The sequence below is a fragment of the Coregonus lavaretus genome, assembly GCF_964263955.1.
Source record: "Coregonus lavaretus genome assembly, chromosome: 36".
NCBI classification, from domain to species: domain Eukaryota; kingdom Metazoa; phylum Chordata; class Actinopteri; order Salmoniformes; family Salmonidae; genus Coregonus; species Coregonus lavaretus.
In genome coordinates this window covers 19,210,729-19,235,718 of record NC_140023.1, presented here as the reverse complement: position 1 = coordinate 19,235,718, position 24,990 = coordinate 19,210,729, and the positions used below count along the sequence as shown (strand labels likewise).

The 24,990-nt window shown below is 43.0% G+C and overlaps 1 protein-coding gene across 1 annotated transcript in view; it reads right to left on the bottom strand.

The window, feature by feature from the left end:
* Positions 1 to 6,292: 6,292 nt before the first annotated feature.
* The window catches only part of pkdcca (protein kinase domain containing, cytoplasmic a), a gene marked incomplete at its 5' end in the record, with an annotated part of 33,267 nt that continues 14,569 nt past the window's right edge, over positions 6,293 to 24,990 (bottom strand). Inside the window, 6 exons of the mRNA XM_084153237.1 lie at positions 6,293 to 6,431; positions 6,991 to 7,164; positions 15,255 to 15,362; positions 17,055 to 17,134; positions 17,565 to 17,839; positions 22,177 to 22,299. Of these exons, the coding sequence (XP_084009363.1) occupies positions 6,346 to 6,431; positions 6,991 to 7,164; positions 15,255 to 15,362; positions 17,055 to 17,134; positions 17,565 to 17,839; positions 22,177 to 22,299 (846 nt within the window). The 3' untranslated portion in view covers positions 6,293 to 6,345. The remainder of the gene's footprint in view (positions 6,432 to 6,990; positions 7,165 to 15,254; positions 15,363 to 17,054; positions 17,135 to 17,564; positions 17,840 to 22,176; positions 22,300 to 24,990) is intronic.

The following is a 24,990-nucleotide window of genomic DNA, read 5'->3' as shown; positions in this document are numbered from 1 at the left end:
GTTTTTACAGTTTTTACAGACCTTCTAAATCACTTTAAAGGCTACCGGTTGAAGTGAATGTGTGTAATAGTTTGGTAGTTGTGTAATCAGGTGGACTGTTTATGAGGAGAGATTTCTTGGAAGTGATAAACAGTCATTAAAGTGCTAAGAACACTGTAGAACTCAGAGCTGGCCAGCAGCAGACCATAGGATGTTTCATGCCAGCTTCTGGTTCTGTGTTTTTTCTCCCATCAGAGATTCTAAGAACTTCCATGCGAAGTAGCAATCCAGATAATTAGCCTTTGCCCAAGTGTGAGCTGAGAAAATACCATGTTACTCAGTGGAGGCTCCTCAGAGGAGGAAGGGGGAGGACCATCCTACTCAGTGAATTTCATAAAAATAAAAATAGTGAAACATTAAAAAAGTTATCCTTTTTAGATAAAACTATACTAAAATATAGTCTCGTCAACAAAATAACTGATTAAAACACACTGTTTTGCAATGAAGGTCTACAGTAGCCTCAACAGCACTCTGTAGGGTAGCACCATTGTGTAGCTGGAGGACAGCTATTTTATGTCCTCCTCTGGGTAGATTGACTTCAATGCAAAACCTAGGTGGCTCATGGTTCTCACCCCCTTCCATAGACTTACACAGTAATGATGACGACTTCTGGAGGAAGTCCTCCAACCTATCAGAGCTCTTGCAGCATGAACAGACATGTTGTCCATCCAATCAAAGGATCAGAGAAGGAATCTAGTACTGAAAGCATAAGCTACAGCTAGCTAGCACAGGAGTGCATCAAGTGTGGTGAGTAGTTGACTCAAAGAGAGAGAAAGACAATAGTTGAACAGTTTGGAACAAATTAATTTTCTTCTTCTTAGTTTGCATGTCATTTACTTAGCTAGCTAATGCAGCTAATTTACCCTACTCAACAACCTAACTCAAACAGTGAGGAATACTATTTATGTAAGTTAGCTGGCTAAGGCTATCCAACACTGCAACTCTTCTAACTCAACGTAAGCTTTGGTTGTATTAATTTATTACCATCGGGGCCTGCCGGTGTAAATGCTAAACTGCTTGCTGTACACTGTACTGTGTGATTGTACACATAGATTGGATTGTGTGTTTACTAACGCGTTAGTTTTAGTAGCTATGTTGACTATGACGTTTGCTAATATGGTGACAACGATGTAGGGTGTATAGCGGTTAGCGGTTATGGTATGAAGGTTTGGCTTGGAGAGGTGTTTTTACCTGGACGCAGTCAGCTGTTGTGTTGTACACTGAAGTCCACAAGTGAAGCAAAAAGGTGACAGGAGAACACGTAGATGCGAGAAGGAACGAGCAAAGTGACGATGCTGTATGTGGCTGCTATGAAAGTGAACTGTGTGTGCGGGTGATCGGGGTGTATTCATTCTGTTGATTCTGTTGCAAAATGTTTCTTAAAACGGAAGCATACGGAACGAAACAGGGATGGTCCTACCTGAATTTGAACATTTTGCAACTGTTTGGACTAGTTATTACCCAGGTCAGCCAGATGCAGGCAAGAGTGTGCCAGGCGAATGTGTCACTGTCTGTCACCTTGATTACTCCAATTTGTCTCTTGACCTGTGCACCTACGTTATAAACTTTCATTTGTAGGCTTGGTTGTAGCAACCTCATGATGGGTATAGAGCAAATTTTAGCATCGTAGTAGCCTAAACCTATCAATGTTACATTGATCTGGGTGAATGGAATATGAATGACGGTCATCCAATATGCTGTAATAGAAATGCTCATAAATGCTGTAAAAGGTCATGCTCATAAAAAAGAAAAGATTGTCCTCCCAAGCCTTAAATGGCACCGACCGCCACTGGTGTTACTGGTTCTTGGAAGTGTGTGTGTGTGCGCATGTGTATGAAAGTGAAAGAGAGTAAGTAAGAGAGTGAAAGACCAAAATAAGAAAAAAAAGCCAGTGCAGGTAATACCACTTTCCTCTATATCCCTCCATCCCCCCCTCACCTCCAGGCCACTTGATGCCCAGATTGAATGTCATGTCCAGACGTTCACATGTAGTCACCACCAACAATTGCTGCCATTGTTGCTTCTCTCAACAGTGCTAGAGAGAGACACAGGATAGCTGAGACAAAGGCACGTTTTGAGAGCCCCTGTGACAGAGAACAATGCTGCTACTGTTGTCAGCCCTTAGGGCCACAGTTGGGCCTATGGGGCAAGTGCAGCCAGCAGCCACTGTGAGGTGCAAATCAGTGGAGGCTGCTGAGGGGAGGACGGCTCATAATAATGGCTGGAATGGAGCGAATGGAGTGGCATCAAACACATGGAAACCATTTGTTTGATGTGTTTTATACCATTCCACTCCAGCCATTACTACAAGCCCGTTCTCCCCAATTGCGGTGCCACCAACCTCCTGTGGTGCAAATCGAGACAGACACACACATGCACACACATAACACACACACACACACTCCAACTGATGTTCTGCATTGAAGCGTGATTCATATGGTGATCTGCAACAATGCCATTGCCCAATGCCCAACTTCCCTCTAGCTCCAACCTGCCTATAGCTGCCATGTCCCTGTCTGTCTCTGACTTAGCTGTCTGTCTCTCATTAGCAGCCTTTAGCCCCGTGGAGGCCCCCTGCCCCTCCAGCCCCCCTCTAGTCCCCCCTGGCCCCCAGGCTCTACCCCAGGAAAGGCCCTAATCCCCCAGGCCAATAAAACACAGATGCTACCCCTCTCTCTGGAGACACTCCCCTCGCTCTTCCCTCACACAAAAGACGCTAGGCTAGCGAGGGGTAAGTCGCTCTCTCTCGCGCTCTCTCTCTCTCTCTCTCTCTCTCTCTCTCTCTCTCTCTCTCTCTCTCTCTCTCTCATCTTTCTCTCTTCCCCCTCTCTCTAACTGCCTCTCAATCTCTCACCCCTCCCCTCTCTCTCTGTGTCTCTCACTCTATCCCTCTCTTTCTCCTCCTCTCCTTTCCCATTTTCAACTTGCAACAAAGTTTCCCCTCTAACATGAAAACAAGCAATTTCAGACCTGTCCCTCTTGATATGAAGCACATGGCAGGTGTCTTCTTGTTTGTTTTGTGTCCAGAAGCAAGAAAGCGGTTTTCCCACTAGCTTATATACACAGCAATCACACACATTCATGCATCAGCAGCCGCATACAAGCTAACACATATATGCTCAGATAGACAAACATGCTCTAAACAAACAGTTAGTATCACCACACACACGCACACACACATGTACAGACACACAGTCTTTACACAGACACATTTCGTGACATATTTTCACGTATATGATTCATAATGTCTACAGTGTATCTGCTCACACTGATTTACTCACATTGCTCCCCTGGGCTGTGAGTGGTAGATTGTTGTGTAGGTCTGTGCAGGTCTACTCATGTTAATGAGAATCACTTTATTGTGTTGTTTCAGTCGATCTCGCCATGCTATTCCGAGAGTCCTCCATTCTTTTCCCAGAGTCCTCCTTGCCCCTCTTCTGAAAAGGTCCTCCACATTTTGTGTGTGTGTGCGTGTGTAAATGTGCGTATGCTTGTCATTCCCTGTATTTCTGCTCCAGTTGCCCTGTGACCAAAATCCCCACTGATTAAGTTGTAGAGAGTATGTGTGTGTTGACACAAGCAGCCTTTGAACACTCAATGGGAAAAAAGGATTCCCCTCTATAGGATGCTCACAGAGTCCCATGGCCTCCCTCTCCCACTGTTTAACAGCCGTTCCCTTTGTCCTGCCCATTCTGGGGTGAAAAGGTCAGGAGCCAAGGGTCACACGGACTCATTTCCACTGGAACGGTCAGACAAAGAGCCTCACTGACACACACACACACACAAACACACACACTTGCGTGCACACACACACACACATACAGGCCCTCCCTACACGCACACTTCATGGAGAGTTGGGGGGAGTAAATCAAAGAGTGTGTTCTCTTCATTAAGACATTGTTTTCTTTCCTGGGTGCTTGAAGGGTCCCTTCAGGATTTCCATTGGGGGACCTTAGCCCCCCTGGCCAGGCCCCCTGGCCGACTCGGCCCCCACTCCCCCAGTCCCCTGGCTCTGCGCAGCTCTTTGAGCCAGTGACCCAGGACCGGTCCAGATGGGCTGCAGGCCCATGCCAGCTCCAAGGGCCTCTTCGACTCACACTCCGTCCAAATAGTTCCATGATTGTAAAATGATGTTTGTTCTCAAAACACACACACTCTCTTACTCCTTTTTTTGCAGACTTTTTCCTTTGCATTATTCCCTCTTGCATTTTTCGCTCTCTGGAAGTGAAGAATGAGGAACACAGCTCCATGTGTTTGTGCATTTTTGTGGTGTTTTCACACATGGGCCAGTACTCTGGGCTGATCCCAGAGAAATGTGTCCTCAATCATTTCATTAGATGACAGGTACAGATGGGATGGGCTTTCACTAGGCCAATCAACACCATCACAGGCTGTACTGTACCCCTACAGTAATAACCTGTCATGTTTACTAAACCATTCTCTACCATCTATATATATATATATATATATATATATATATATATATACTACATAGGGGTTTTCTGTAATTTAAAGAAAAATATATGTAACTCAAATAAACACAGACACACACACACAGAGAGACACACACACACATAAATGTCTCATTTGCCACAAGTTTTGTATTTTTCCATATAAAAAATAGCCATCTCATCATTATCATCATTATATACATCAATGAACAACCTACACAGTATTAAAGCTTTTGTAGAATTCACTTTTGATTAATTTTTTTCACAATGTTCTGCTTTCACTGAAAGCAAGAGCTCTTTGATACTTGTCTGATTATTTATCTAAAGGTTCATGTCACATTTCCATAGGAAATTAGAATAGAGGGAGATTACTTCCTGCTGTGTTCACTCTAAACCCAGGGTCATATTCATTAGGGCAAACCGTAGCAAGGCGTTTTGCAAAGGAAAACAAAAATGAGAGTTTCTTATTGGACAAGTTTGGGTAATCACTTCCTGTTTTAGTCCTTTTTCTTCTGTTTGGTGCCTAATGAATGTGACCCAGGAGTGGGACTGGAGCCAACACACACTGTCCTCAATAAATACAACATGATCAAAAAAGTGACCCTCTCAAGGAGGTCACTACACTACATTACATTTGGTCAACATGCAAAATCAACAATTACACAATATTCCAAATAAGTCCTTGATTTTCCCATACGAGAACAATTTCTTTGTTTTCATCAACATAGGATTAAAAGAGAACATATTTTATCTGATAACTCAGATGTTACAATCATCTGTGCTATAAGCACAGATTCTTCATTCACTAAGATTTGGAATCAATCATTTTCTGAGTTGCTTTTTGAAAGCATAGAGAAACCCTGTTTGACTTAATAGAAAGTGCTGTGGATCTAATACAAGACAGAGGAAGGGAAAGGAAATAGAGAAAGAGAAACAGACGAAAGGATCAGGAAGGAGGGAGAAAGTCTGAGTAACACTCAGCGTCAGAGAGTAAAAACATAAGGGCTTATTCTCTGACAAAGATGTCACAGTAACACTGAAACATCAGTCCTTTGCCAATACCTTTGTTTCCACCAGGAACAAAGCCTGAACATTGTATGAAGATGTACTATTGAACTAGTCCTAGGGCTTGATTCAATCTGTATCGCTAAAGCGTTAGAGATTGCACAATCGAAATGTAAAGGTAATTTCCGATTGAGCCGACATATGCAGTGTTTACCGTGAATGCAGTCTCCGCTAACGTGGGAACATTGCCTTTAAATTTCAATCACGCTATAACACTGACCTTCAGCGATACAGAGTGAATCCAGACCCTAGTTTGGATGTTTTTTGGGAATATGTTTGTCTTGTTGAGTACCTTTCCTATTGTTTGATGGTTGGCTGATGGTTCGTACAGAGGCCGCCTCGAAACCTTCACAGAACAATGATTAAACATGATACAGTACCAGAAGGAGATCCTTTTGACCAGACATGTGAAGGTAGTTTAGGGGGCACAGGAGGGGCATCTGACCACAGGGATGCATTCTCACCCCTCTTAGCTAGGAGGGTAACCTCACCATACCCTGAGCTATAAGCCTGCACAACCGAAAAAGAGTCGCATTTAAACATTGAATGGAGGACAGATTATCAACATCGATGTTAAAATAAATGTTATTCTTGAGTTATTATTGCACTTTAGCAGGAGCTGGTTTGGGTAAGCCTTCTTTACAGCCTGTGGTGGTTCACACTGGAGGGTGTGGTCTAGGATCCATCTTCCACTCCCTCTGTCAGGCCCATCCAATGGGGTCAGGCATACCCCAGGATCAGGTTAGCCAATCAGAGGTTTGGTAGTTAAGTCTCTTCCCCCTTCTTTGGTTCAGCTGCCCACTCTGACGTAGGTGACCCGTCCCTTGGCAGAGTTTAGACTGGCAGGGCCCGTCTTGAAGAATACAAGCTGGTGACCTGTAGACAGAGAAGAATAAAAAAGTCAATAAATGTGAATAAAATATAGAAAAGTAGGAAAGAGGAAGACATTGTGTTAAATGAGCGGAATGTACTCTAGCATGTGCTTACCTTCTACAATGTATTATTGGTTAATTGCATGAATGCGATGACAATCGTACAATGCCAGAGATTGACAAAAAAATGGAAAGAGACTGAAAAGAAAGAAGGTAGAGGAGGTAGAGACAGAGAGAGATAGTGTATGACGGGGGAGGAGAGGATGAAGAGTGGAGAGAATGAATGTGAAAGTGCTGTGGGTATAGACAGGCCTGGTTCAATAACGATTAGTGATTGCCGTGCTGATGTGCTCTACTCAGACTGCGCTCCAATGAAGTGTGTGTGTGTTTGTGTGTGGCCTTCTAGGGAGGAGTGGGTGATGAGAGACAATTGGTACTGAAGGCCCTGCCTCTGTTTGATCAGAGAGATGTCTGACAACTCTGGGTACTTTACCTCACACACATTCTCTTCAACAATACAGTGATAACACTGTAGTGTGAACACAAATTAATTTAACTCTTACCTGTCCAGGTGGTCTGATTGGTCAGTACAAATGCTCGGCACTGGGCGTGGCTCTCACATACACCAATAGCCTCTGTGATGCTGTAGACTGACAGCAGACATCCATCGTGCTGATAGGACGGCCAGCAGCGGTAGTTTTCCCCAGGAATAGAGGCATCCACCACACGCTTATAGTCTGGGGAAGAAAAGGAGAGGAGAAGGAATTTAGTTAGCAAGGAAGGGTGTACGTGTGTGTGCGTATGTGTGTGTGTGTCTGTCACTGGCAGGGTGTAGATGCACTGAGGGTCCTGCACACGTGTAATGAGGTAGGTCATTGTGTGAGCGCAGGGTCTCTGTTTTGTCTGTCTGTCAGAGGGCGTGTCATGGATCTATTGGGGAGTGAGAGGCCGACATGTCTTCTGTGATCCTCGACCCTACCCTCCCACTCACCCTTCCTTCCCACCCACCCACACACACACACAGACACAGCGCACATGCACACACACTCACACTCCCCTTCTCCTCTCTCACCCTCCCTCTGCCCCACTAACTGTCTGACACACATTGTAAAGGCCACTCTTCTACAATGGTCGCCAAGGCAAACGCGACCCAATGCAGGCAGGCAGACTGAACTCAGGAGTGACAGAGAGAGCGGGGGAGAGAGAGGGGGGAGAGAGAGATAAAGGGAAAGTGATGTGAAGGGCCCTGGAATGAGGACCATCTTTCTCACAAAACTAGAATACCTCTACAATTCTTTCTCTTCTCTCTATTTGTCTTTTCTGTTTTTATCATTCTAATCCTAAATCTTAAATGGGACCACTTTAAAATAGGAGGCGATCGATTTAAAATGTACAAATCAAATGAGATCGCATTTAAATGTAATACATGTGTAGGCCTAAGCAGTTGCAATTTAAATGTACATTTACCATGCCAATATAGTAACTTAACTTTCATACAATTGTATTATAGAGTGAATGAAAAAAAGATCAAGATTGTTTTAACCAGATTCAGAGTTCCCCTGAGGATTCACTAACAATATGAGTTTGTCCACAAACATTTAATAAAAGAAAAAACATCAATCTAAAATACAGAACAGATTAACAGTAAAGTCAATAGAATTAAATCGTTTTCCTTTGCCAAGGCCCATATCAAACTACTGCTGGTAGCCAACTGTTAATAGCTGTATGTTGTACAAAATCATATTTTTTTCTCTATTAGAATAGCCTGTTTTGTGTCCTGGGTTTTATGCTCAGTAGAGCAAGTCTTATTTCTCAGAGTGTTCTCACGTGGAACAATAACTCCATAGACATACTGTATAACCACATTACTGATTAAGCCTGACCAGACATGGTTAGGTGGATCTGAGGTGGAAAATAGAATTACATTTTAGCAGACGCTGTTTTCCAGAGCCACTTACAGGAGTGAGTGAATACATTTTTGTACTGGCCCCCTATGGGAATCAAACCCACAACCCTGGTGTTGCAAGTGCCATGCTCTACCAACTGAGTCACAGGGAGTCTAGAGTGCATGGCTACCCGTGGAACACTGTGTGCAACTTAGATGCAACTAACCGTATACAAGTATCAGTAAGTAGTTTGAATGATCAGACTTCAACAATGTATATGATACTTTGGATTATGCACATAACAACACAGTCATGCTCTGGGTTTTTGTGTGCTAGGGTCATGTGGGGTTTTGGTTGGTGAGTACAGATGTAGGATCTTAATTTGAGGCAGTTTTCTACAGCAGGAAATAATCCTGCAGCAACAGGAAATGTGAATTATTATTTGGATTATATTAATGGACATTTTTGTAGAGGTTGATCGGTTTTTCGTGAGGGAAAATCAATTCTGAAATTTCAAAGTGGAAATTACAAAGTTCAGAAGCCTTTTTAAACCTCAAATACACTACACGTTTTAAATTCCCTGAAAGTTCTCCTGCCACAGGGTGATCAAATTAAGATACTACATCTGTAGCTTGATACTGTACCTTGAAGATTAGTAAAATAAAACACAATTGTTCTATGCTACTTTTTCTAGTGGTAAGAAACATTACTGACTATGATTACTGGCCATTGTTATGCTGATCTTTGGATGCTAATAGTGAGGTTTTCCTCCGTCTCATCCCAAATGGCTGTGATTACACTGTGGTTCTGGTGGCTAGAAACCACACTCTACACAGTCCAGTCAGCAGGATGGCCGTGTGTGTGTGTGTGTGTGTGTGTGTGTGTGTGTGTGTGTGTGTGTGTGTAGACGTGCGTGTGTGCTTACATGTGTGTGCTTACATGCTTGTGCATGCATGTATGTGCATGATAATGAGCGTATGTACGTGTGTACTGGTTAGAATGGCTCCATGAATCAGCAAATAAATAAATATTTCAGTAACCTATAGGTTGTGATTTTAACTGAGACAGCATTCATGCTGTACATGAAGCAGTGTGAGCGTCTGTACTTCCCCTACACAATCAGGATCCACTTTTCCTATGGTCTGTGGGTTTAACTAAGCTTCACAGGACTGTGACAATGGGCCTGATGAGAAGGGCAGCTTCAAAGCAAGTCCCCCCTCTCCTTTAAAAGCCTCCCAGCCTATGAAGCATGAATCATTGAGTCCCTCTTTCTCTCACTTTCTCTCTCCGTTACTTATTCTCTTTTTCTATCTTGGAATCTCTGCTACTCTTTAAAAAAAATGGACTACTCCTTTTAGTGTTGGAATAAGGAATAGACATCACAACACAACATCTGTCTCTCGATTCAATTTCAATATAAGGGCTTTTTTGGCATGGGAAACATATGTTTACATTGCCAAAGCAAGTGAAATAGATAATAAACAAAAGTGACATTACACTCACAAAAGTTCCAAAAGAATAAAGACATTTCAAATGTCATATTATGTCTATATACAGTGTTGTAATGATGTGCAAATAGTTAAAGTACAAAAGGGAAAATAAATCAACATAAATATGGGTTGTATTTACAATGGTGTTTGTTCTTCACTGGTTGCCCTTTTCTTGTGGCAACAGGTCACAAATATTGCTGCTCTGACTGCACACTGTGGTATTTCACCAATAGATCTCTCTCTCTCTGTCTCTCTCTCTCGCAATGTCATGCCTGGCTGGGCCAGGAGTAATCCTGGTGATTTACAGGGAGGGTTTACACGTCTGTTTGAAGAGGAGGAAGAAAGATGGCCTTTAAATGGAGGGAGGGGGGACAAGACAGTATGTCTCTCTGGACAACCTCTCTGCAATTTATTATGTGGAGGTACACATACACACGCACGCACACACACACACAACCACACACACGCACGTCGGCCCCCCTGCATGCGTGGCAGCAGACAATCTTGCTTCGGGAGGCAGTAAATAACTACAACTATTAGACATTTTATGGCCGTAATTAATGCTTAATGGAGATCTCGCTTTCTGTAAATGCAGGACTTAAAAGCTCCAGGAATGGCATGATGGGAGAGAGAAGGGGCGGGATGGAGAGATGAAGGGAAGGAGGGAGCAAGGAAGTAGACATGTGCCGGTGTGTAATTGCAGAAAAATCACATGACGCAAGGCCACATTCCACAGGGAAGCCCTGGATGGGCGAACACTACCCAGCTAGCACATAACATTCTGAGAACCATATGTTTCTTAGAGCTTGGTGAGAGTGTGGTTGTCCTATGGTTAGTTTGCATACCACTAGGGCTGTGGCGGTCACGAAATGTCTTCAGCCGGGGATTGTCAAGCAAATAACTGTCAGTCTCACGGTAATTGACCGTTAATTAACATAAACACATTTAGCATCTCCTGGCTTCCACACATAGCCTACAAGCCACTGATGCAGACCTTTGGAACATCTACATTTTAAAAAGTCTAATAAATCCATTTAATATAGCCTACACCTTCACAATAAATCCATTATTTATTTTAGACAGGTCTAAAGAAACTTGATATGAAGAAAATGTAGTCTATTTCAGAAGAACAGAATAGCATACTCTGAGTTGTCCTTATGTTAGGCCCTGATATGGCTATGCCATATGGCTGTGGGATACAGTAGTTCATTTAGCAGACAAGATTTGCTTAGAATTCCGTGGCATTATTTTATATTATTTTATAGTATGAAGAATACAATTTAACAAAGCTGAATAAAATATGATTTGAGGGAGTGTGCACATGAGGCTATTCTGTGTTTTCAGCGGTTAACAAAGAAATAGGTACTCCTATATGCTTAATTTAGAGTTATTAATGTAGCTTTAGTTGTTCTACAAACGTTGGGCTATATGTTTTGATTTTCTATATATTGTAAGGCTGCATGATGCGACTCTAATGATGATTTGAAAAAAGTCGCTTGAAAGGCATGAGCTCTGCTTTGTTTTTTGGCGCAGGCTGTACACACTTCATCAGTCTCTCATTCACAATTTGACAAGCACTTGACAATGCCTCGAATTTCCCGGCAGTATCCCCCTAGTGTGGCCGTAATGCACCCTAAAAAATCCATGCCTTTTGCGGCCCTTCTCCCTGAGTGCTGCGTGCTCCGAAGCACCTCTCACTCACATGGCTCTCCATCACGTGTACGGGTCTTTCTCACAGGCTACAAGTGAAGACAGACACATCAGGGATGCAACTGCACGCATCCTTATACAATTCCGAGGTGCATATTGAAGATATTGGAATAACTGTACACATTTACTTTTCGTCAGCCAAAAAGATGAGTAGGCCTAATGAACAGCAAAAGCACTAGCCTATGTCAATCTACTATCCCTCATAGTACAAAAGTTGACCTATTCTATTCTGTGCGATAAATAAATATTCCAAACATAGTCTGAGACAGTTGTGGGATGTAAAAAAAAAAGTTTTTTACTCAATGAGGCTGATGCAACAGATCAGAACGTTTAGCTTAAAATGTATATAAACTATTAGGCTATTTCTTCACGTTATAAGTGCAGCAATGCACACATGGCAGTAGGCTATAAGCGCAAATGTTCCATTAGCAGGAAAACACCATTATTAAATTTGATTATGCATGTAATGCTTTTATTATAAAGGTGCATTTTTATGGTGAAGATTATCTTCCCCAAACTTCACGCGCTGCTTATGTGTGCCAGTTAAGCTCTGCACCCCTTGTAAAGCGGATTAATGTGCTTAATTTTAAGAAGTTATTTCGCCACTTTAGTTGTGTCACAAAACGTATCAAAACATATAGACCTATGGGCTAGGCTACATGAGGTGTACAACTATGATTTGAAAACGTTTTTTAAAAAAGGCATTGTTTCTTGCCTTAAGCTGGGCATCATTCACAAGTGATAATATTTCATTCACAAGTGATAATATTCCATTCACAAGTGATAATATTTCATTCACAAGTGATAATATTTCATTCACAAGTGATAATATTTCATTCACAAGTGATAGGCTAATATTCTCACCCATCAGACTATTCTTGATTTAATATTGTCTTTACATATACTAAATAATATATGTGTGAAATTCGTTTTGATTTAGAATGGACCATTATCATGCATCTGTCTCGAAACAGGGGCAGGGGAGAAAACACTTGTAATCTCTGCACTTAAATAACGAATGGAGGATGCTTTTCCTGTGGTTCATTTTCATGCCAGCCAGATAGGCTATACTCCTGTTGTAAAGATAAGCAATGTGCTTACTATTTGCTTAATATTAGGAAAGTTGAGAAATAAATATAGTAGGCCTAGCCTATAGAAAGCTGATGGAATCTTCCTCTTTTCAATAGAGGCCATCACTCTGTTTTCGTGCATAAATGCATAGCCTATAGAAATGTTGCGCAACATGAGCTCATGGGCTCCCATGAAGTGTTTGATTAGATTTTCGATTACATTTGTATTGATGTCAGAGTGATTAGAGGGACAATAGAGTGCTGAGTACCAGGCAGTTAGCAAGTTTGGTAGGCTACTAATGACCATCAGCAGCATCAGAGCTTGGAGAAGCCTAATTACTATGACTAAACAGTCACGTGGAATTTGACTGCCTTCATGACTCGTGACCGCCGGTGTGGCAGTAGTACGGTCACCGCAACAGCCCTACATACAACCTTCCCACAACTTTCTGGGAATGGTGCAGGATAGTTGCTTGGCTTTGGAACATTCTCAGTTTCTTGGTATTTCATTACTTTAGAGGAACGTTTCCTAAAAGTTCTAGATATGTTCTCCAGCTTTTTGGGCATTGGGAATGCTCTCAAATAGTTCAGAGAACGTTCAGAAACTATGTTCTTCTGTGGGAATTTCAGTTCTTCAGCATAACGTTTCCTACAGGTTTCCTCATGTTTCTATTTAAAGTAATGTTCTCAAATTGTTCCGAGAATGTTAACATTTCCATAAAAACCACAAGGAAACTTTAGTAACATTCAGAAAACGTTCTATGCATGTTATTTAAAAACATATACATACAACTTTCTCGATCTTGTTAAGTGTATTCAAGTGTGTTGGCCCACTAATTGGCCACACCTGATCTTAATGAGTGCTTGTTTCCTTTGAAATGGGGTCTGTTTGAATAGACTAAAATGAACAGCTTTGTATGCGTAATCTTCTGTTCTCTATCTATGGAATTAGTCCATTGTGCCAAATGGATGCTAGCTCCATCCTGTTGGCGCAATGGACTAGTTACATGGATAGAGAACAGAAGATTATAGGTTTGAATCTCACTGATGCTGTGCAACAATAAATAAATACATGTGCTTGCATGATTAATGCCTAAGGAAAATAATTTCCATGTGTCCTATCTGTGCTTGGAGTTCAAAAAAGTTAACCCAAAATAAGCTAGCAGTGTTATTAAAAGTCTTATTGAAACATTCAGTTTAAGGAAGTTATTCAAAAACCTCCAAATAACCTATCATTTCAGTTTTCAGAGCGTTAATACAACCTCCCAGGAAGACTTTCAAGGAACCAGAGTAAAACGTTCTCAGAACCTCCTTGCTACCTAAAAATAAACGTTCCCAGAACAGGCAACATTTTCACTTCTGTTCTCAGAACGTTTTAAAAACGTTCCATTTTACCAGTCAGTAAATTAATGGCTTTGTTCCCACAACCAATGTGAAACCAAAAACATACGTTCCCCCAACTCCCAAGGAACCAAATGTGCTAGCTGGGTAGTCATTGAGAAAGACCCTACCAGTGTTCCTGTGTAATAGTTATAGTCATAGGGAGGGAAACCACAGCACTGTTGTTCTGTGTCAGTGAGAGAGGAGCTCAGGGTGAGGACTGGGGAGTGAGAGGCCTACTGGAGCAGCAGTGTCTTTGTAAAGAGTTAAGCAGACACAGTTGTGTTCGGCCCTTGGGCTGCGAGCACTCGTCAGTCACCAGCTGTCTGAGTCTGCTTTACACTGCCAATGGAGTGAGGTGATGATACACGGAGGAATGGAGAGAGAAAGAACACGTGAAAGTAAAAGAAGAAGAGGGACACCAAGTGAATGTAAGAAAGTGAAAACTGAATCCTCCAGTTAGAGGAATGGGAAAAGGTGAAAGGATAGAGAAGGAAAGCTTTCGGGCATAGATGAGAACTGAGCGGGAGAGAGGGAGAGCTCACTCAGTCTAATCCCCCCACCCCCAAATGCACCCTGGGATTAGCAGCACTGTCAGTCTTTCCCATCCCCCATTGAGTTCACTCCCGTTATATAAATTGTAATATTTTTAATCTCATTCCATTTGTCCAGAGCATATCTGATCAGAGCCCTCTTTCTCTCCCTACCTCACCCCCCTGGGCCTCTAGGAGTACTCACCTATACACACACACACACACACACACACACACACACACACACACACACACACACACACACACACACACACACACACACACACACACACACATACACACACACACCAGCCCATATATGGCCATCTTCATGGGCCCTCCAGTCTGTTATGTGGCGGTTCCAACCCCAGACTCAGGCATTAGTGTGTCAGTCTAGCAGATAAATGCCAGGAGCCCAGACATATAGCCAATGGAAAGGGGTCGTCTAGGACACAGAGAGTCCAGGGGAGACAGCCAGTTATGTAACTATATTACCATATGAGCTGATATCTAGCACAGTGTGTGTGTAGGATGCACTGCTGGGTTTAATTACATTAGACTGTTATCTTACACAGGAATGCATGGGAACAGAGGAGTGATGTACTGGATTTGCTGTGGTATGACAGTGTGTGTGCGTGCGGGCCTGTACGTGTGTGCGCGCACGTGCGTGTGTGTATGTGGGTGGGGGTGTGTGTGTGCATGCGTGCACATGTGTATGTGTACTGTATGTATGTGTGTGTGGTTGCATGCATATGTACCTGCTCTGTGCGTCTGTGTGCGGTTGTGTAGGTAAAATCCATTTCTGTACAGGTGCAACACTTCCTCCAACTGAAGCAGCGTCTCATCTATCCCCCATATCAGCTCTCCTGAAACCAACACAGGAAGAAACATTCAGATAGTGCAACACAGTTTAAACTCTACACCTTCAAACAAAATTCCACATAACAAAGGTTAGGACTCATTGTTCTACAGACATTAAAGCATACAATTTAACCACATCTGGTTTAAACTGGTGTACAATAGCACAAACAAAAAAGGCCCAGCTCAGTCTTTGAACATCAAGAGACATGGGGCAGTGTAGGCTATCCTTATAGCAGGGGTTCTCAAAATGGGGTCTGCGGAGGTACTGCAGGGGGTCCGCGGCCAGATCTGAAATATTAAAGAAATCTCTCTCTATTTTCTTTTTTTTACATTGTAAAAAAAATAAAAATACTACTAACAACAACAGATTAAACCAATTTTGGCCGAGGGATACATGGAATAAGTTTAAAGGGTGTAATACAAGACAATACATTGTAATATTACTCTACAATTTATGTTCTTAACCCTGGGCAACATGGGCCTGGGAGGTTCACAGGGATATTGGTATCCACAGTACTCCACCAATTATACATTTTTCAACTCAATACTTATTGTAATCCTTAAAAAATAAATGCACTGTAATTTAAGCTTGAAATAAAACTGCAACGTCTTCTCTCTGCCTCATAGCAAAATGTGTAGAATTGCAGGAAATGTGTTTTAAAACTGAAAAATGATCTCTCCGATGCCAAGAGGCATGCCTTTTAAATGTTCCTTCCCAGGGCCAGAGACTTGGTTCATCAGGCCACGGACTGCCAAAGTCATAGTAAAGTCTTAGTAAATATAATTTTATGCAAAAAGAAATAGCTCACTCGAGTGTTGTTCTGATTATGAGGGGTTCCCTAATGAATTTGCTATCACAAAAGGGGTCCCTGGCCCCAAAATGTTTGAGAACCCCTGCCTTATAGGACAAGCTGCTCAGAGGTCGTTAAGCTGTCTGTCTGACTGGGAGAGATAAGATCACCTGACCCATCCCCCAGTTTGCGCACACACACACACACACACACACACACACACAGATGCATGCACACACGCACGCACACACACATACACACTAAAACACACACACAGATGCACACACATGCACACAGACAGACACACACACCACCCGCCCACGTGGCCCGCGCCTTCACGGCCTGTTGTGTCCCAGAAAAACAGATCTCAAACACCCGGCTGACATACCATCAACCTGATGACAAGCCAGATAGGGAGGAGTGGAGGGAGGGAGGGGAGAATGGAAGAGGGAAGGGTAGAGAGAGGGGGAAGCAAAGAGAAAGGGAGAGAGAGAAAAAGAGAGGGCAGGGTGGATAGAAGGGGATCCAGCTTAAGCAGATAACGTTGACAGCACTGAGACAGTCTAGGTATACTGGTAGCTAAAGTGGCTTCATCCCTAAGCCAAAGAGGAACTAGTGAGAACTAGAAAGAGAGAGAGAACAAACACCCACTAGGCACAAACTGGTTGAATCAAGGTTGTTTCCACGTCATTTCAACAACAAAAAGTACATGTGATGAAGTTGAAGCAATGTGGAAAACTGATTGGATTTGCAAAAAGTCATCAATGTACAGGAATTTCAGGATTTGGGGTATTTTGTTCACCCATCCAATGACATGGTTCAAAGTTCACGTTAGTTGACAACTCAATGAAATGTATATACAAAAAAATTAAGCCAAACTGATGTCTGTGCGCAGTGGGCACTCACCTGTGGAGTTAACTATCTTGTCCAGTAAGGGTCTTAGAGTGGGCGGGGCACTGTGCGGCAGCAGGTAGGTGAAAAAAAACCTGGAAATCAAAACCAACGCACTTTCAAACACCACAGCCAAGAATCCTTTGACTCCAACAAATCCACTCTCATCAGGGACATGAAATTGCATTTTTGTCCCCCACAGTTTTATCATTGGAATGTGATACAAAACGAGGCACCGGTGTGCTTTAGGACCATGCAGACACCTCCGAGCGGTCGGGTGAGCTGTTTGGAGTGTTTATCTGACTGGATAATTATTTTTATCATACGATGACGTAACTAATTCAGAGGAGGCTGGTGTCCCTTAAAATCGGAGGAGAAACTCATTGTCATGGCTGAAATGCAATGGACCCAACCCATCCTCGGATTTCTCCCTCCCCACCAGCCTTCGCTGAACTAATTAGATGACCCTCTAAAATGGGGGGGGGTCTTGATTCTTCTGTCAAATGGCCAAAGCTTGCTCCTCACCTGTAGGCATTGTAGAGGTTGCGCTTCTCGTTGATGCCCAGGCAGCGCCCTCTGCTGCAGGGGAGGGTGAAGTTACGGGCGGGAAACTCCATGACGCAATCTGAGGTGGAGGAGGGTGAGCATGGGGCCTCCTCGGTGCTGGCGTCGTCCAGGTCGGTGACTTTGAGCTCCCCCGCCACCAGGACAAACTGGCGTGGTCTGAAGTCCAGCAGGGTAACAGAGCCCAGAGGAGAGTGGGCCAGGAAGTGGAGAAGACGCACCAGACTCAGACAGATCTACAGCAGAGAGAGAGGAGAGAGAGAGATAAAGAGAGAGGGGAAGAGAGAGCGAAATCAAACGTTAACACACGTTTACATCACATAGTTTGCAACCCATTCAACTAATCGTTTATGCAAGCAACTGCACTCTTTATGTGGTAATTCTCTAAATCCAAAGGTCTCCAGACAATGATCAAGTGATGCCAACACATGACATGACTTTCGTAACGTATTGTGACAATACAGGTTTGTTTTCCATTGTATTGTTCTCTTTGGGGACAAGTTGACTGAGAGCAACCCACTCCCTGTCCTCCATGTACACTCATAAATCCCTGAGAGGACCATGTGTGTGTCTGTGTCTGTGTCTGTATATGTGTGTCCCTCTCTCATTGTGTGTGTCCAGGGGGCAAGGGTAAGGGCTGAGAGTGGCAAGAGGACGTGTGAAAGGGGGACTTGAGACCTATAGAAGACATACTATTGTCACGCCCTGACCTTAGAGATCACCTGTATTCTCTGTTTGGTTAGGTCAGGGTGTGATTTGGATACATTCTAGTGTATCTATTTCCGGGTGTGGTTCCCAATCAGAGGCAGCTGTCGATCGTTGTCTCTGATTGGGATCATACTTAGGCAGCCATTTTGCCTACCTATGTTGTGGGATCTTGTTTCTGTTTGGCATGTTTGATGTTTAGCCTCTTGAACTTCACGGTCTGTTGGATTTTGTTATTTTGTTGGTGTTTATTAAAATAAACGACTATGTACGCATACCACGCTGCACCTTGGTCCGATCCTTTACACAACGAACGTGACAACTATAAACCAAACAGAGAGGGGGAGTGAGACGGAGAGAGAGAAAAGAGGTGAAGAGGAGGAGCTGAACAGCTCATTTCTTTTCAGGCGAGACAAAATCTGTTTTGAATGTACTGTGGATTATTAGTGAGTGGGAGAGGTCAGACACAGAGCACTGAGGCGTGAGTTAGGGGCTGGAGGAGTCTTTTTCTTACCCTAGTGAAGGAAGAGTAGTGCTGGAGGGATGCAATACTATGTCACACTATGCTTAAATGCTGGGTCATAGTCCACATATCAATGTGGGTCCTTCCCTGTGTACAATGATGAGGCTAAAGCTGGAATGTAATCAGACTAGTCATAGGATTGTTGCAGTGTCTTTGTTTACAAACTTCTCGTAGTCAGATTTTATAAAATGATTGATTTGATTGATAGTCATAGGTTTTTTTAGTACCCAAAACTAATTTTGTTTGACCATGGGAAAAAGTACTACTGTTTATTGTAAATCTGCAATACGGGTTTGATTGAATTCAGCCATTAGTTAATAATATACATACATGTAAATGAGCCTGACCTGAAGGTTGACAGATAGACTGCTGGGTGGGAGTAGTTGGTGAAGAAGGGGGAGGGGCTAAGGGGGATATGGGTGTGTCTGTCTCACTGACAAGGGCTGCAGGCCGAGGCCATCAAAGCCTTTATCAACGCTCACAGGAAATGGCTACAGACTTACGGTAAATGGAGCGTTTGAAATTCAGTGGGTTTACAGCGGGCCTCCCTAGAGTCTATTAATGTCTCATACGAATTGCAAATACTCAGAGAAAAAGCATATTTTTCTTTCATTTTGCACTCCACATTTCAAGGGAAGGATCTTGGGTGAGAAGAGTTCACACGGGGGGCCAATATGAAAAATATATGCACTCACTAATTGGAAGACGCTCTGGATAAGAGCGTCTGCTAAATGACATAAAATGTAAATGTAAGAGGAAGAGATACCTGACACATGTTGTGGGGAAACAAAGGAGCAACCAAAAACAGCACACACTGATGCCTCCACGAACACACACATCAAGATCCAGAGATAGTATGTGGTGATACCGCAGTATCTAACTTTTTGGGCGACTGGACCAAATTCACATAGAAATGTCAGTTATAGAGCTGTCATTCTCATTGAAAGCAAGTCTAAGAAGTTGTAGATCTGTTCTATGTGTGCTATATCTATGCTGTCTGTTCTTAAGTTTCATTTTTGCATCTTTTACTTTTGGTTTTGTACACCAGCTTCAAACAGCTGAAAATACAATATTTGGGGTTATTGAAAGGATATTTCACAGCGGTTTAGATGGTCCAATGATTCACTACATTGCTTGTTTTGTCACATAAACTGAAATTAGGCAAACTATTAGAATTGTAGCAACCAGGAAATGGCGGAGCATTTCTGCATATTGCACCTTTAAGTAAAAAAATGTAAATGATAATCTCATTACATTTTTCTAACCTAATGCTCTGATATTGCATTACGGTAAAATCGAGTTACACAGACAAAAACCAAGACATCTTTTTTTTTTATGCAATAGTTTCTCTCAAAGGTAGACAAAGCCTTTTCGCACTGAGCCTCAAACCCAGTGAGTGAACCGCAAAGACATTTACAGAGCCATTTGGAGAAAAGCAACAGATTTTTATGTGCAAATGAAAGTTATTTGAATGCTGTTGCTATCCTACTTACAAAAAGGAACAAGCACTAGGAAGAAGTCTTTAAAAGCAGGTATTTCATGGTCGCTGTTTAAAAGGGGGAATTTATTTCACTTTTACTTCAGCGGCTTAGAAACATTTCTGGCTATCATTCCAGGCCCAGGAAATCAGTGGAAAGTTACCTCAATTTATTTACCAGAAGGCTGAGGTATTTGATGTGTCTAACTACACTATGGAACTCCGCAAGGGAGGCAGCTCTGACTTTGGTTAACCTTTTACTGCAGTGGGCTAAATCATTGTCACACAGAGTGTTTCACTAGTCTTAAACAAATATACTTTGAAACAAAAGTATACACCTCAAACACATTATTATGGGCTTAAAAAGAAGATACCTGTACCATGTCAGATATAGAGTTGAAATGTATTAAATTTTTTAGTTTGCATCCCAATTTTACACTTTATATACATCACAGAAGACTGAAATATAACAAAACCGTTTGACATAGAAACACCGGATTTTGGGCATTTAAAAACAAATATGTTTATTAATTATGAAATTATGAAAAATATTAATAGCATTCCACCCATGAGGCAACTAGGTCATTAACTGCAGGAAAGGGCTAAAGTCCGCCTCTCCTCCACAAATACAGTGTTGATTAAGGGATGAAACAAATGATGCTTTTGGAGGTCATAGACTAGTGTGATGACATGTAGATGGATGTAGTGTGTAGTGTTATAAATGACAGTGATGACACATCCAAGGACGTGTTGAGCTGTGCATGTGTCAATGGTTACATTGGGAACACTACAACTAACTCCCCCATGCCCAGTTCCAAATCTACCCCTAGCCGCTACACCCTAGTCCCTACCCCCCAGGCACTTACTAAAATCTGAAAGGATTGGATAGATGTAAATGATATGGAAGCCTAAGGCAGTTAAGGAAGCCCAAGGCCTATCAGAGGGCAAGGTGAAGCTAATACCACATTTTATATATCTATTCATTCTATGTTTTTATATATCTATTCATTCTATGTTTTTATATATCTATCCATTCCTTTCAGATCCATAAGTACCTACAGCTATAGGTTGATTTGGAATTTGGCAAACAATCTCAACTGAACTTTCCCGCCCCGTATTCATGGGCTCCCGAGTGGCGCAGCGGTCTAAGGCACTGCATTTCAGTGCTTGAGGCGTCACTACAGACCCCCTGGTTCGATTCCAGGCTGTATCACAACTGGCCGTGATTGGGAGTCCCATAGGGCGGCGCACAATTGTCCCAGCGTCGTCTGGGTTTGGCCGGTGTAGGCCGTCATTGTAAATAAGTATTTGTCTATAAGACTGTCTCAGTGAATCTCCTCCAGTCTTGCCAGTGAGGGAAGGTATAGAGGTAGAGAGCTTGCTGGTGATTTCATGCACTGGAGCTCTTCCATCCTCTGTGCGGCAGGCGGGTGGACACTCCCAGGCCACAGGAAGCAATAGGGAATAATTAGAGTGTGGCGATAGTGATCGGCAGACGCGGCCCAGTGGCACACTGGCCCATGCTGCCAAGCTAGGGAGGCAGGAAACTGGGCAGGCTCTGGAAATACCATCTCCTATACCTGTAGTGTCCCTATAAACCAAGTCAAGCCAGCCAATTCGCTCTGCACTCAGACAGCCTGTAATGGGTTTGAGTCACAGGAGGCTCAGTAAGGTAACTCATGCATGCCATCCACCCTCAGTAACCCCAACCAGCATTCAGCCTATTCCGCTGACTCATACATGTTGCACTCTGTTCAGTGAGAGAGAGAAAAGTACAAGAAGTTCACAAGAGAAGTGTTAATGTCAATGTGGCATTTGATGAAATACTGGTAGTGCTTGAAGTGAAATGTGTGTGTTGTAACACTCACCCTGAAGCGTTCCTCCCAGGAAGTCTGCAGTAGTTGGATCATCTCCAGAGGACTACCGAGCTCTGTAATGGCTGTCACTGTGTCCTGGATGTCATTGCTGTCCTGGTAGCAGTAACCATACAACTGGAGGGGGACAAATAGATACACTGGTTATTTATCTATACATACTGTACATGGTATAAATCTGAGCGGTCAACTGCAAACAATCTCTATCAGAAGATTGAATTCCTGTATGTTGGTTGCATGCATTCTGATTCTGAAAAGGTAATGAGACATGAGATAGCTTTGGCACTGATTAATGTTTCTTTTGGTCGATTCCAGTTGTTTACTCTACTCTGCATTACCATGGCAACAGTCTCCTAGAGAATCTGGCTGGCCCTTTGCTTGCAGAAACATTTACGTAAGATCATTTGTGCCAGAAGAAGTCGTTTGAAATTAGAGGGCATGAAATTCAATCTAAAAGCTAAGCAACCAACATCGCTGTCAACCATACCCTCCTAACCGAATCAAGGGAAAACACTGACTATGCAAAACAGAGAAGGTGGCATTGCATGTTGTTTTTTGGTTAATAAAATGCTTCACAAGTGAATGATGTGAGAATGTAGCGTGTCAGAGAGTAAAGTAAAGGCTTCATACACTTGGAGTCTGACTAATGTTTGTTAGCAATTTTGATGCATCTGTGAAGAGCGATGCGGACATTTATAGCAGTGGTGTGTGATGGGAAATGTGAGGTGTCCAGTGGGTGCCAACCCTGTGGGAGGAAAGGAAGGGCCTGTGGGCAAGGCTGGCAGAGTGCCCCCTCACCCCACCCATGGGTGCTGCATGAGAAACACATGGAAAAGACTACACCCTTGCCTACTTTGCACTAACACTCGCACTTGTCTTTTCCTACCAGCACTAACTTAGCTGATGACTACTTTATTGAGGAAAAATGTACACTATGACTGAGATATGTGGTTGTCTCATCCTAGCTATCTTAAGATGAATGCACTAACTGTAAGTCGTTCTGGATAAGAGCATCTGCTAAATTACGAAAATGTAATGGAATGTAAGTGTAGACTTCTAGAGCTTTATTCAGGCCTCCAGGATAAGTCCAATTCAACATTTTCCTTGTGCAGTGAGAATGCATGTTTGAATTGAGTTCAGTTGAATAGAGTTGAGTTTTGGAGTTTCTAGAGTCTCTTTACTTCTCTCTGTAAACAGTGTTTTGTTGAGTACATGAATCCAAAGTGCATTTTTGCAGCAAAATAAGAATGGTGTTTTTAGAACAGGTATAGCAATGCAGGACTATCACTTGATTACTCAAAGCAATACAGGACTAACACTTGATTACTCAAAGGTATTTAAGGAGTGTGTGTGCATCATTAGTGTGTGTGTGTGTGTGTGTGTGTGTGTGTGTGTGTGTGTGTGTGTGTGTGTGTGTGTGTGTGTGTGTGTGTGTGTGTGTGTGTGTGTGTGTGTGTGTGTGTTTGTGTGTGCATGTGAGTGTGCGTGCGTATTTGCCTGCATGTGTGTGAGATTGCCATTGGCAATGCCAGAGGAGCTTTTCCTTGGGTCAGAGTGTACAAAAATATTTGCTATTTGAGATTAAATTCACATTATTGACTATTATCACCACACACCATCTCCCTCAAATTCAGAGGGGTTGGGTTAAATGCGGAAGACATATTTCGGTTGAATGCATTCAGTTGTGCCACTCCCCTCCCAGATTGTGTGCGTGCACCACATCTGCAGCCAGTGCTGAAGTAGTTGGTATTGTGCAGCAGAGGCATTCTTATGCGAACATGACTGCATTTGGGCAGTGTTGTTCCTCCGTGGCAGACTAGACTCATCGGCAACTCAGCATGCCCTGAGTGAGATAGCAGCTGTACGTATGTTGAGGCAGTGTTTGTGTTTGCTCTGAATCTGGTGCCATTTTGTCTGACTGGAGTTCAGAGGTCACTCACATCGGTAGTTTGCTAGCGTCTTTCTACTGAGAAAGGCATTACGTCACTGAACTATTTTAGGGAAATGTTTTTCCATGCAAAATGTTGTTTTTCAATGGGATTATTAAGTATTCTGTTGTGAGTTCGGGTTTTGATATGTCTCTGTTCTTTCTGTAAGAAGAGGTTTATCTATGTGCATTGTTGGAATTGATGTATATGTAGTATGCGAGTGTGTGGCCTACAGTGAAAAGGCTGAGAAACTGTGAGGTGAGGTAAGTGTGAAAAGGCAGGCACGTTAGGAACAAAGCCTAGTTGGCCAATCCCCTGGCAGTTCTCCCCTTTCCTGGCCAGAGGCAGGAGTGAGTCAGCATGGCACGGCAAGGTATGGCCTCACCAGGAACAAAGAGGGGACCGAGGGCCAGGGCCACAAACACACACCAGCCCAGGGACCAGTTACACTCACACAGGCCATACCCTGGGGTTTAACCCCACTGGCCAATTGGCTGTACACACAGGAAGTAAGTTGAAGGAAGGAAGGTCTCTCTGTTCTTACTAAACGAAATGTAGGGTAGTGGGAATGAACATTTCAACTGAGACAGTTGTATAGAGATATATAGAGAAGTGAGAGACGAAGTTGGACAAAGAGAAGGAATCCATGCAGGTTCTGCTGTGGTCAGAGTGAGACGGGTCAAGCAGCCAAGGGGGGGTGCTTCTGCTGGAACAGTTGCCCCGCTCAAGAAGCAGATGAAATAGTCGAGAACATATGCTATACCCGTCATAATATGCCAACGCATCAGTGCTCCACAAAAGCATTTCTGTGTGGGACATTATTAATGTGTAAATAAACGTGGGGGCCGGCAGGGCAGGCCGAGCTGGCTGTTACCCCATT